Source organism: Belonocnema kinseyi, chromosome 4 (genome assembly GCF_010883055.1).
Source record: "Belonocnema kinseyi isolate 2016_QV_RU_SX_M_011 chromosome 4, B_treatae_v1, whole genome shotgun sequence".
Classification (NCBI taxonomy): domain Eukaryota; kingdom Metazoa; phylum Arthropoda; class Insecta; order Hymenoptera; family Cynipidae; genus Belonocnema; species Belonocnema kinseyi.
This window is the reverse complement of record NC_046660.1, coordinates 100,400,488-100,415,553: the sequence shown is the minus strand read 5'-3', so window position 1 is coordinate 100,415,553 and position 15,066 is coordinate 100,400,488. Positions and strand designations below refer to the sequence as shown.

At 29.6% G+C, this 15,066-nt stretch overlaps 1 protein-coding gene across 1 annotated transcript in view; it reads left to right on the top strand.

Annotated features, from left to right (window-relative positions):
* Positions 1 to 5,071: 5,071 nt before the first annotated feature.
* The window catches only part of LOC117171174 (NADPH oxidase 5), a 42,502-nt gene continuing 32,507 nt past the window's right edge, over positions 5,072 to 15,066 (top strand). The window contains exon 1 of the mRNA XM_033358240.1: positions 5,072 to 5,520. Coding sequence (XP_033214131.1) covers positions 5,317 to 5,520 — 204 coding nt within the window. The 5' untranslated portion in view covers positions 5,072 to 5,316. The remainder of the gene's footprint in view (positions 5,521 to 15,066) is intronic.

Here is a 15,066-nt window from a genome sequence, read left to right as displayed (position 1 = left end):
GGAAAGTCGAAAAAGTTGAAAAATACAACAGAAAAAGATACACAAAGCACTTTGCGTGTGCTAAAAGTTGTACAAGGAAGGCAACACGTCATCAGCACACATGAAAAAGTACCTAAAGAACTCTATGCCTTTTATGCCTTATAAAAGTGACCCGAGTGCGGCGCGAATTGACAAAGGAAAGGAATCGCTTGCCCTTGTGTATCTTTTCGTCTTATGAATTAGCTCGGACTCTGATCGGAAATCCACGGGAAATAAGTCCCGGCTAAATTCGGCTATACAATAACGACGATCGTTCGGGTAAGTTCGGAACAGCCACTAAATACACAGTGTGCTTTACGTATGTTTTGATGTTGTATTTTGAGGCTGCGCTCGAGCTTTTCGACAAAGTCAACGTCCGCAAGTGACTTTATGTTCTTTTTGCATTGTACTTTCACTTCCCGCGACTAATAAAACACCACAAGTCTATTTTCTAAAAGAAATTGTTTAAAAAATAAATTGTTTATTGCAAAATATGAAAAAGCACATTATTTTTACCCAAATAGCGTATCTTAATTATTCAAAATTTTATTAAATATTAAAATTCTTTGGGCAAGAAGTTTTTCTCGATTTTCTCAGTTCAAGTCAAATTGGACTTATGTATCTTTTTAGTTTGTACGACAGTGCTGGCCCTCACTGTTTACGTTTTGATCCCTCCGAAATTAGTCCAAGGTTATTTGAAGGGAACCCCCGACACTTGACTGAAAGCGAGAGTTTGTTGTATACGAAAAAAATATAATGGAAACCTTAATTCATCAGTAGAAAGTTACCGGATTTCTCGTTAAGTACATAGTGCAAATCTAAAGGTACACATCATTCTAAATATATAAATTGCGTTCTGATTATATTATACGTTTATACAAAACTGAATTAATTAAGTTTATAAACAATTTCTCAGACTTTAATATAAATTTTAAAATAAGAAGAACAAAATAGATTCCCCAAAGGTATTTTTTTTAAAACTTTGCTTCCGCTTCCTCCAAAAAAGCAAAAATTTTATTTGTTTGCAACAAAAACAAACTTTATTTTATGAAAAAGGCCGTGCCTAGGTTCACCGAAATTTGGTGAGAGTAAAACGAATATTTCCTATGAATGCAGGAAAACTCAAAAGAGCGGCTAGGTTCATGGAAATCGGTGAGCATAGAGTGTAGACAAAAATATTTTCAGTATATGTAACTTTCCTATAAGAAAAAACAATATTTTAGCTAATTTTTGTACTTTCAACCAATACTGCTTTCTTCTACAAGAAAAATTAAAAGTATTCACCTCGAAATTTGTTGGAACCAATTCATTGCAATTGCCCTTCACAGAATATGGAAATCTTCCAAAAAGCTTGTGAAAGTAAGTCAAAGTAATCAGTACGTACTGTATCTTTTATAGATCTCGCAAATATCGACACGTATCCTTTCACAATTGCTCCATTGGCATTTTTTTTGTAAATTAAGAAAAAACATTTCTTTTATTTTGTTACATGTTTAACGAGATTTCATATTCGTAAAAGGATAATAATTTATTTATATAATTTTTTAGGTACACCGTAGACACCTCGAATAATTCCTATATTAAGTAGTAAAATTTAATGTGTCCTCTTTTTTCCTTGTATACTAAATAAAATTAATGGCCGTTGTCAGATGTAATCTGATTAATAATAGTTCTGCCTTATATTTATTATAAAATTTGCAGCAATTAGTGTTAATTGATGTTACATAATCTGCTTTAATCCACATTTGTTGTCTGAGTCATGTTTGATCTACTTACCCAAATCGAAGTTCTGAATATCATACCTACCTTTCTTTTAAAATGAGAAAAACATTACAGTGAAAGTTAGCCCAAATTTTAATATGGAAAATTTATCAAAATTAATCCGGCGTTTTTAAAAATTGGGTTTGATCTAAAAAGTTATATGGTTCCCAGAATACTATAAAATAAGTTAAAAGAAAACAAAAGTTTGCAAGGAAATTTGTTCATTTTCCTGGTCCCAGCAATCACCAAGGCGGTTCGAAAAGCTGCCCAAGGAAATAAAATCTATTTATTCAATTTTTAAAGCATTTGTTAATTTTTTAGACATTTTTATCATCCATGTAAGTCAATAAAAGCTATTATTTTCTGGGATTAATTAAACCGTCTCAACGTTAAGAAAAATATTTTATGTTTGAGACATTAGGAAATTTTTTGAACAATGAATCATGATTATTACTTATTTCAAATTTGTTTGTCAGTAAGCCTTTTAATTAATGTTCAATATTGTAACTTCGACGCTTGTTTTTTGAAAATATGTTTAAAAATTATTCATGTTCACTGAAATTATGCTGAAAAAAACTAACTATTCCTAATTTACTTCAAAAGAAAATTGTTTAAATATCTAATATTTGCTTACGCAATGGAGAGCTAACTCTAGAAAGAAAAAATGCTTAACAATAAGCGATCCATTGTTTAGACAATTGAAAAATACCTCCAACAAACAATATTTTTAATGTGAGTGATTATAACTATGTCCATCATCCTAAAAACTACTGAGTGTATGAATGCAATAATCATCAATGTGCGATATACGCCCTTGTTATTTTCCATTTTACAAGGAAAAATATTTTTAAATATAAACAAAATTTCGGATAACTATTTTCTAAGTTTATTTGTTTTTAAGGTAATATAAATATAATGCTCCTAAAATTCTTGAGAAAATTCAAAAAGATTTTGAAAGATTTCAGATATGTCATATCAAAATGTCAACAACAAAATAGAATTTTGTAATTAATAATGTAATAGTTGATATTTCAATCGAAAATAGGTTAATTCGTTCAAAATAGACGATTTTTCAACAAAATAGTTGAATCCTCAACCAAAACAGATTAATTTTCAACCAATTGAAATTATTGAAAATTTCTTGAAAACTTATCTAGAAAGTTTTGAATTTCTTTTATATTACAGAATTTTACAAAATTTTAGAAAACGAGCGAGTCTGTTTTAATTATATTCTGGGCTTGTAGAAAATTAGAAGAAAATTTAAAATATTGGTAATTTTTCAGACATTTTTCACTTTGAAAATATTTCTAATCTCTTTAAAACTACTTAAATTCCTAAATATTTTTTAATCCGACTCAAATTATTCATTCTATTTTGAAAAATCTTTTAAACTCAACAAAATTAACTTCAAATCATCCAGATAATTTTTGGACCATTTTGGAATTCTTTTGAAATTTGTTGAAAGATGTTTAAATTCTCTTTAAAAATTAATTCTTCCAAATGAAAAGTCTCTTGAAATTTTTCTAGGGACCTTAAGACATTTTTTTTATTTAGTTGAAACCTTTTAAAATTGTTCAACAACTACTAAACTTTTGTTCAAAATTTCTGAATATCGCGTAAGCTCGTTTAAATTTTTGGTAAATGTTATAATTTGGCCAAATTTAACATTTAAACTTAAAAACTCTTCATTCTTCTTCGAAACTTTAGTAAATTATTTCAAATATTTTGAAATATTTCTAAATTTTCTTTTAAAATTCATTTTTCAAAATAAAAAATCATTTGTGATTTTCATTTTTCAAAATAAAAAATCATTTGTAATTTTCATTTTTCAAAATAAAAAATCATTTGTAATTTTCATCTTTGAAAATAAAATCTAAATCAGTTTAGATTTTTCCAAAAATCTTATTATTGGTGCAGTTTCATTTCGTTTCTGGTGCCGACTATTTTTGTTCAACCGGTACCAATCATAATTTTGTTTTTCTCATCCTTTTGAAAATGTGAGAAAGTTTAAAAATTATAATGGGGCTTAAAAATTTTAAGAACATAATTATTTCTGAAAATAAAGAAAACATTAGCAATTAGAATTTTCTTTTTATCAATAATGTTTTTTAAAAAATCAGAAAAGTCGTCATCTTCATTCGTGGATAAATATACGCATAAGCTAATTTTACATGTATAGTCAAGAAATTAATAACAAAGTTGTTTCCTTTATTACAAAAAAATGATTTACAATTTAAATGTTATCTTTTTGAAATAAATTATTCTTGTTAAACTTTCTCGTTTGGAAATTGACGTCTACGAAAGTCCCTAAAATTCAAAAGCACACACTGAAAACAGTCAATAAAAGTCACATTCACGAAGTATGTAACCATTCAGTTTTTCGACAACAATTGGTCCGATATTTTCCAGATATTTGGTAACATCGAGTATTTTAGACATGTCATTTTAGATATGAAATAGTAATTGTTTAAACAATTAAGATTTAGTTAACAAATACTTTAAAACTTGGCTCTTTCGGAATAATTAATGATTATCCATAAAAAATAGTGCAGAAAAAAAGGTTAAGGGAACTTAAAATAAAAAAATATATTGGGTGAAACTTATTCCTCAAAGAATTTTTGAAGATCTGAACATAATTTAATGTGGAAAATTGAATCAGATTTTTCGAATTTTTCCAAAAACTGTCTTTCCCCGGAAACCTCACAAATTGGTGGGTGGTGGTTCGTTACTCTCTCTGTCTAGCAACAGAAATAGTTTTGTAATACATGACCTTAATTTGAAGAAAAACAAAAGCTAAAAAAAGTTCTTCTACACGAAAGAAGACAGGAAGATGAAGATAGATCTTAATCTTCTCTTTGAGTAAAAAAAGTACAATTATCCCTTATAAAGCTGGAACCTTTACACAAGACTCTGTTTTGCTTTAAAACCTGCAATTCTAAGACCAGTGTGCTGAATTTGGAAGCAGCAATTTACAAGAACGTTCATTTCCCAATGAATTAATGACTCGGTTCCTCGATTTCTTGAAACCTGTTAATGGACACTTCCCCTGCCCTGAAGAGATCGAAAGTGACATGATTGACGCGTTCCATAAAGGAAAAAGACTCCAGGACGAAGAGGACGACTCTGCTGTCAAAAAGTGAAAGGTTGCCTCGATCCCCACACAATCTGAATTCCCTTTTCTTTGGTAACAAACAGATCTCGCCCCCTTGGAGAACATACGCGTGCGGCCCATCGCCGAGAGCGAGTGTTTTTCATTCATACTTTTTCCAATCTAATAGTGTCTAATTAAAGGAAAAGGAAGATAAATAATTAATTATTGGAAAAACTATTATTTAAACCAATTAAACGAGGGTGTGATCATGGCAGGATTATACTGAGCGGGTGCGAGAGTGGTTTAAGTTTTTGTGAACAAAGTGTTGTTTTCCCCCTTTTTATTCCGAACCATTATTTTTTCAAATGCCCCTGTATTGAACACTCCCTTCCTTGGATTATTAAAAGATTAAACTAGAAGCCTCGAGGGAAGTTATCAATGCTCATATGGTTACTAACGAGGCTCCAATGGCTGAAGATTCTGCAGAAAGGGCGAAGAAGAAATCTGAGATGAAAATGAGTTCAATGGAAGAGGAGTGCATGATTGACAAGAGAAGAACTGCAACCCTTAAGGAGTGCTCCGATATTCTTCAGAAGGAAGCATCCCCTCGATATAGCAAGGATATTTTCAAAAAACTTTTTCATGACGAGGTATTCTTATTTAAACACCAATAATTAATCGAATTTATATTTGTAAGTATGGAAATAATTTCCATGAATAAAAGGCTTCATTAACTTTATAATTTTGGGAGTATACATTAAATTTTTTGTAAAAATTTTTTTTTTTTATTTCTCCAAAAAAAACTACGGTGCAAAGAAATTTCGCCAAGTAAAAAGTTTGCATAACATTCAGTTCAATAGTCTAAGCTCTCGGGTTGACTGAAGTATTAACAAATCGAATTTTTTAAAATAAACAGTAGAAAATCTTAAAAAATAATTAATAGATCAAAATTATGCGAGACACAATTCTAGATTTTGATCTGACGCTACATGTTACGCTATATGTCAAATAAACTGCTAACAAATCAAATGTTATCCTTAAATTTCTAAACGAATCGATTGAATATTATTTGCTACAGAACAACTAAACTGCTAAAAAATCGATTTTCTTGTATAAAAAGTTAATATAATAGAAATAATTATTCATTCAAAATTTCTTGAAAATTAACATTGCAACATCATCTAATTAATTTATCCTGAAAGGTGTGGGCCATTTTACTGATTTTCCATGTTATCTAAATTTGCTATTTATTTTTTAATCCTGTCAAAACTTCTGAATATCTGTTAAACTTACTCAAATTTCTTCTAAAATTATATAATATGGCAAAATATTTCTTTAAAATCTCTTACACTCTTCTAAACATTTTTAGGAAATGATCAAAAATGTCAATAACTTCAAGCTAATGAATTTATTTTTAGCGATTTCTTATTAATTCCAAAAGGTTTCATGCAAATCGATGAGAAATTGGCTGATACATATGCAATAAAGTGGTGTTATAAAGAACCGCTTGATTGAGAAAATATATTCGCGGTTCTCTTTTTTTCGTAACGGGGATTCACCACCGTGAATCTTAATCATTTATAAGTTATTTTAATTCATATTTAAATTCGAAACATTTTGTGTAACAATAAAATTGTACAGTTTTACCATTTTTTTATTACACAAATATTCAATGTTGACATAAAAAAAGAGTATTGAGAGGTTCAACCCGGATTTAACTTGCAATTTTTTAATTTCGAGGTTGATATTCTAAAAGGTCAAGGTCTGTGGGATTACAGGACTCCAAAATCCAATACTTTAAACTAATAACCTTACAGTATTATTTTTAAATACTCACTAATGAAGAATAATTCTGTAGTAAAAGTTTTCAATTCAACAGCGCTAAAAATGTTTTTTTAATCATTTAAATTGAAGTTTACAAGCTCATTGACATGCCTACACATAAAAGAGGAAAATTTTCTGATTTTTTTAAAGTATCATAATATTTCGCATGAACTCACTTTTTGTCTCAAAATCAAAACCGCACGCACATTAAAAGTTTCCTTATTCTGAGTTCAAAAAAATGTATTAACAAAATTTTGAAAATAATTCCAAAACTTTAGGAAAATGTTAAAATTTGTGTTTTTTTATTGCCGAAAATTAATAATCCAATAACTTGAACATCCTTTTATAAAAAAATCAAAACATTCCAGATGAGACCGATTATGAGAAACATAGTACAATTTAATTTTTTAACCAGTTTTAAACGTTTCAAATCAATTGTTTTATGCAAAGTGCCAGAATTATTGCATTGAATTTATTACGTGGACAACATTAAAAATAAAAGTTTCCAATGGTATTTTTACTTCCCTGTGTTCGAATATTTAAAAGGCCATGCTAATTACTTTCCTTATGAATTTTCACATTAATGGAATAACTCATAAACGAAAATGTTCTCATTAACAGAAATTGTACTTTTCAAAAAATGTCAGATTAAGATTAAAGATTGATTTTTTATTTCAAGTTTTCATTATGAGAAAACACACAAATATTAACTGTTTATGTGTTTCAATAAGACACACAAAACAGAAACATTTTCTGATTTTTTTAAATCATCATAATATTTTTAATGGACTCATTTTTTTGTCTGAAAGTCAAAACCGTATGCCCTTTAAAAGTTTCCTTGTTCTAATTTCAAAAACATTTGTCAACAAAATTTTGAGAATAATGCCAAAACGATATAAAAATGTTAAAATTGGTATTTTTTTACTACCAGAAATTAATAATCCAATTACTTAAACATCCTTTCGTAACAAAATTTTTTTTTTAATCCAGTTAAGACCGATTGTAAGAAACACGGGTCAATTCAATCTTTTTAACCAGTTTCAAACGTTTCAAATCAATTGTTTCATGCAATATGCAAGAATTATTGCATTTAATTTATTACGTGGACAACATTTAAAATAAAAATTTCCAATGGTGTTTTTATTTTCCTATGTTTGAATATTCAAAAGGCCATGCTAATTACTTTCCCAAGGAATTTGCACCTTCAGTGAAATAACTCATAAACGAAAATTTTCTCATGACCAGAAATTGTATTTTAATTTCAGATTAAGATAAAAAATTTATTTTTTCTTTCAAGTTTTCATTAAGTGAAAACAGACAAAAATGATCTGTTTATTAGTTTAAATAAGAAATAAGCTTAAATTATAATTTGAAATCTTGGATTCAATCATTTTTAATTCTGCATATTTGGCTTTAAACTTTTAAAAAAATTTTTAATTAATAGCATTAATAACTTTTTAAAGTTTAGTTTTTAACTGAAATTAAATTCTATTGTAGACTAAAAATAAAATAAAACAGTTGTAATGAAGTAATAAACCGGTAATAAAGGCGATAACATTTTTTTTTAAAATTATGTTCTAAAGGTTATATTTATTTTCGTATATCCTTAGTTAATTTCATTCAATCTCTCCTTTATTAACTACCCTTATTTTTAGTTAAGAAATGGAAATATTTTAATAAATAAAAAAATTACAAAACGAATATTAATCGAGTCAATTTTTCTATGAAACCACCAAATTTTAGACACCAAAAAATGTTTGAAAACTTGCAACAAATCGTGACGTAAAATACATATGTAACCAAATCGAGTACATGAATTATATATATTATATAGGTTCAAGAGTGAAGCCAGTCTAAAAACTTACAGATTTACCCCCTCAAGTATGATGACCCCCATCCGAGTATAACCGAGCCAAATACTGCTTAACTTCGGTGATCGTATAAGAAATATCAAAACTTCCTTATGTCCCAGCGTATTTGAAAACCAATATAAGCTAAATATATTTCCAATAAGATTTTTTCTGAAAAATAGTCAAAGTAAAAACGTTCAATATTCAAACTGGAATAAATTAATTTAGTCACGATATATAATTAGCCAAATGAGATATTTGACCTTTAGTTGTTTTATCTTCTGTTGAAGGTTTTCATCTGCTTTTACGTATAATTTTTCTTAAGATTAGAAAGAAGTTTAAAACTCACCACATAAAATTTCTTTTTTTTTAAACAAATAATCGAGTGAAAATTGTCTTTTTGTAAATTAGCTCCATAATATAACGAAAGTCTGGCCAGTTCGGAAAAACAAACTATTTTAGAGGTCGGACGATTTTTTTAATTTTAATTCGACGTTAAATGAAGAAAACTATTTTATCGGGCATGGCGTCAACAATTTTAAAATATTTTAATACGAATATTACCAACTTATAAAAACTTGCACTATATCCGTGCTATACATTCACTATATTTCATTTAGATATACATAAAGTATTGAATCGTCTCATTTGCCATACTTTTACGATATTTTAAGTATCTGATATACGATTTCCCAGATGTTTTCCTACATCAATCCCATACCATATTTTTTATAATCCTAAATGACTCACAATGTTCAGCTATTGTAAATAAAATTTGTTTAATTATTTTTCTCTACAATTTTTCTTGTAGAAAAGTGGAATTTGATTTGAAATGCCGAGCTCGAATAAGAGGATTATGTTTACCCCGATTTTGCCTCGTTATCATATTTTTTGTAAAAATTTCTTTAAGATAATAATTCAAATATGCGAGTTTCGAAAGTGTAGTCAGATGTGCTCGAATTGAAATAAAGTGACGAATTATGAAATAAAATCGGATTCTTCCTATTTTTATCGAAAACTATTTGTTTCACAGAAAATCTGGTTAAAACTAAAAATATTCCTTTTTCAACATCTACAACATTACAGAATGATTGTTTCCAGGAGCTCAATATTTTCTTCAATAATTAAGAAATTTGGATTTAAAAACAATCAATCCAAAATGATAAAAATCCGATTGGGATAAAAAATACTGATTATACTACCCCCGAATTATTTGTATCCCCGAATCAAACTTAAAGTGTCTTTCTTTGACCAAAATAACTATTTAGAGGCCGAAAAATACCGTGCACAAATTCTGTGTCATCCGGTAACACGGGTTTTTTTATTACAAGTACCATATTTTGATAGTGAGCCATTAAGTGAAGTTACTTGTGAGAAGGAAAATAATCGATATTTCCGTGAAGGCTTTAGAAGCAGATCCAATTATCATTTCGTTATTAAGAAAATTTTAATGGCTTAAATTGAATATTTATCATTAGATTTTAAAAAATTGAAATCTTAAATAGGTATTCGTCTTGCTTATTATTATTTTTACACTTATTGTCATTAATTTGAACGAAAAAAGTTTCATTTTCTTCTGAAACACTTTTGACCAAAAAAATTGAATAAATCAAACTTTTTGGTTTTACACCATATAAGTAAAATGCATTTCAATAAAAATTTTGATTTATCCCTTTTTATACGAGTTTAATTTTCCCTCTCTAGGTGGTAAAAATGTAAAATGCCACTTTAGAGGATTAAAAGTGAAGAAATATGTGGCTTTTTCTATTAAATCGATAGTAATTTGAAATACACGTGTATCCTTAACGAAACGTGGTTGGCTTGGTGGTGTGGCGAGGCGAGGTGGGAAAGAAAATCGAGGTGCGATCTATTCAGGGGCTTCGGTTTAATCAAGGTGTTCGATTGCCTCAGGCCTGAGGCCTTGGTTTGCCTCCAACGTTTTCATATGAAGTAGGGAGAGCCTCGAGTAACCAGCCTTCTTCTAATTCCTTTTCTATTTTAATTAGCAAAATTGACGCGATGACGATGATACTAATGGAAGCTACCGAATACCGCGGCGGAGCACGTGTCGTAGTGTCGCTCTCGAGTACTGAGAATTATACCTCGGTGCCATTTAATTAATGCTAGAAGTACGCAAAGATGGGCGGCATAACTCTCGATCTTGTCATTTGATCTAGATTCCGGATCAATGTCCCTGTTATGTTAATATTACTCGGACAGAATCAAGAGATATCTGCTCCACTTTTATCGTTACCCTCATTTTTTATAATCGACGAATAATTAGATTATGGAATTACATATATTTAATGTTTGACAATTTAACCATTTCTGTAAAACCAGTTAGAATCTTTGGAAAATGAGAAAACTCCAGGTTTTTATCAATTGCATCAGTCTTGCTTATTTTTGTAACACACAAGTTAAATATTTCTCGTATCAGTAATATACGAAAACTATCAACATTATGAAATCAAATAATGAGCCTTGTATTGAACTATTATTACTATATTAATGTACCAGTATATATTATCGTTGACGGACGCATTTTTGTAATGCAATCAAGTGATCTGATAAGAGCAGTGTGCCTAATTTGACATATTGGGCAAATTCTGGTTTTTACCCTATCATTTACGGACTGGGTTGCAGACAAGTGTATGATCGGAGACTAATATTATTATAGTTGTTTTGGGATTTTTTAAAAATTGGAAATAATGTTTAAATTTTTTTTTAATTACAAAATTTGTATTGGGATTATTATTATTATTGTATTATAAGGCTAGTCCATTTAAGTCCCATAGCACTCTGAATAAAATCCACTGTACTATGCTTTTTTATTTTAAAACTCCGGTAAAAGAGAGGCTAAACACGGGTCAATTTGCATACCCTGTGACAAGGCCGTAGCAGGATATGTATGGTCTGGGTGCCCTCTCTCGGATGGGATCCATATAAAACATATTTTGCAGCCTTGAATGTGAGCATGATATAGGGGAAAAATTGTGTTATTTATCTCCTTATTATTAACAGAATTGGTTCTTGAATTTTTTCAGAACCGCTGAGTACCCTCTATAACATATACTTTAACCATCATAATCAGTGAAGCTGTTTTCAAGATTTTTTTTTTCAAAATTTGTTTATAACTTTTTAAAACAAAATTGTTTTTAGTTAATACTTTGGGCACATTTATCATATAGGGGTAGCTACTGACCCCCGCAATATAGATCACATCCGAGCGGGGGCACCCAGACCATGCTTATCCTGCTACGGCCTTTATCTTTCACTAAGATGGGTTTAGAATCACTGTATGAATTTAATCACTTCCAGTGATAACCCTCAGCTACATGGAAATTTATTATAAGTACTCGCATTTTCCTAGACATGTGGCCAGAGGAGATGAAAACTGCAGACATTAGTTAAAATGCAGCCAATAAACAATCCGGTCGTACGTTGTAATACAGTACACACCAGGAATAAATTTTATCTTTAAATTGGATAACAATTCTGTAGCAGGTTTATCTGACGAAAGATAAAATTGATCTCGCGAAAGATCATATTTATCAGACAAAAGATCAAACTTATCTGAAGAAAATATTTATTTTACATATGTCATATGTGAAACGGCTGCATCTAGGTTCACAGAAAAAAATTCCTTCATAAATTTAAAAACCTTAGCGGTATTCATTTTTTAAATCGTCTCACTTTATTTAAATGATTTTAACTAAAAAATCATTTATCTACACTTACAGAATACATAGGCTGCACTTTGGTTAGCTTATGCTTTATGGTGAACACTCAGCCAAATTCAGTCCTTTACTTTTGTTGAACAAACCTTTAGTTTCTGTCGACCCTGATGAAGACTTCAAAAATTGTAAACAAACACTATAAAATATAAACTAACCAAAGTTCAGCCTATGTATTCTGTAAGTGTAGGTGAATGATTTTTTGGTTAAAATCATTTAAGTAAAGTGAGACGATTTAAAAATGAATACCGCGAGAATTTTCAAATTTATGGAGGTAATTTGTTCGGTGAACCTAGAATCTAGACGCAGCCGTTTGACATATCACATATGTCAAATAAATATTTTCGTCATATAAATGTTATCTTTCGTCACATAAGTTTTATTTTTCGTCAGATAAACGTGCTGCAGCGTTTTGAACCAAGTTAAAGATCAAATTAATTCCTGTGGTTTAATGTGAAATGGTCACCCATCCGAGTGCTATCTGCGCTCGAAATGGCTTGACATCTAGATTCTTCCCGAGGACCCGACCCGATATTCAACTCGCAACTTATCGATTCAATAAAACAACATCTAGCTGTCGGCATAGAAAGACTGGAAAGGCTGCGTGAATTTGAAGGATTGTGATTACGTGCAGAAAACAGTCAATCATTCCAAAGACTTTGTAAATAATGATACCGGAGTGATAGTTATTTTTTTGTAACAAATTCAGTTAATTAGTTAAGAATTTCTAAACTATTACGCTTTTTTCTGAATATTTCCTTCGGTGATTCTAAATATTTCGGATTGAATCCAAGTATTTCTCAAAAATCGGTATTCATAAAAAAAAATCTTTTTTTTATTGAATGAGAAAAAATCTTGTTCAAAATCTGCTATGGCAGGTTAATGCAGAATTATATTAACTTTAATTAAAAAAAGAACGTTCAAATCGATTGAGAAGTCACTTCTGAATATCAGTTTATACACCAGACATATTTTTGTCCCACTATTCATTGGAATCGTCAATTTATGTCAAGCGGAGAAGCTAAAAAAATGTATTAGATTACATTTGCATAATTTATTGACGACGCCGCGCCGTGTTAAGAAATTTAAAACAGACCCTTTCTTTTAGTTGATTTAAGTCATTGAAATTTGATATTCTGGCAAGAGCAACTAGAAATTTTATTTTAAGCGATAAAAAACACAATAGATAAAAAATGCGTAAAGAAGCTTTTAAAATAATGTACAAAGAAGAAAATAAAAAGCAAAACAATATAGAACTAAAAAATTATAAAATATAAACAAAAATATGCTCTCCAACGTACTCCAAATTTCCCGCGTTTAAGAGCGTGACTAGTTGTTACGACGAAACCAATGGAAATATGGTATAAAAATTTGTTTTTATTGTTATTTTTTGTTTAAAAGGATAAGGTTCCGAAATTCGGTAACCTCCGAATTTTTCCAAACAGCCTATACTAACGCTATCTTTGCCTCCCTCTCACAAACGACATTTTGGAAAGGGATGAAAGTGAATTAAATTGTTTTTATGACCATTCACAGGGATTCCTCCACCCTCTACGATATATTGGCAAGGGGTAGGGATGGACATTTAATGATTTCTATGACCAGTCACAGGGGTGCCTTGTCGCCCCCCCCCCCACCCCACGAGACGATGACAAGGTGTAGGGGTGTGACTTAAATGATTACTTTGACCAGTGAAAGGGGTGCCCCCCTTCAACGAGATATTGTAACGAGGTACTATTGTGACTGTAATTATTTCTCTATCCAGTCACAAAGTCCCACGCAAAGTGTCACAGTGAAGCCAAAAGCACTTTTTGTTTACAAAATTCTGTGTAAAAGCCAGTTTTCAATGAATTTTTATGTTTTCTTTTTCGTAAAATGGTTGTAAAGCTTTCAGTTATAACCAGTCGGTGCAGAAAATTAATTTTGAACACCAAACAATTTGTTATTTAACAACATAATAAACAATATTTTTTTCCTAACTATTCCGATGTCCTTTTTTTTTAAACATCTTGCAATTGACTAAAGAAGCGATTAAGTCGGTGTAATAAATATCTACCAATAATTTCCAATAAGTGAGAATAAGACCAAATTTTTCGAATTATGTTTTAATCAAATTAATAAACAAAAGCAATTTTCTCGTAATTCGCATAGATTAGTTGTTTGAAATTCATAGTTTTTATTCCACGAATAGGCCAAATTTTTTTAGATTAAACCAAAAGTGTCAACCAATGACTTCTTCTTGTCATATTTGCCCAATTAGCAAGAACTATTGATTATTTAAAGAATGGGTTTAAAAAAATTAACAGTTTGACCATTTTTCCATTATGAATATTAATTTTTTTGTGAGATCAACAAGAAATCTCTTGCCAAATATTCCTTCTTGTCAAATTTTGCTAATTAAAAAAGAGTGTTGATTATTCAGTATCTATTATGCATTATTATATTATTATTTAATTATTATCATTTATAATTATTTTATTTACTCTCGTCGTATCCGCAACAAAATGTTTATTATAGCAAAATTCTCAATCTGTAAATTTGTTTATAAATATTATTTAAGTAATTAACAGTTCTTTTTAAATGGAGAAAACATGATAAAAAAGGCATTGGTGAAACATTGTTTATTATTAATAACTTATTGTTAATTTGAATAAAATGATAGCAAGGTTTCATTTTCAGGACATTTTTGGTTGATTCTTGTCAAAAAATGCAGCCTATTCATTGTGACATACGAAAACTGTGTATGGGGCCGTTCAAAAAATATCTAAAGTTTTTTCCTCATATTTTT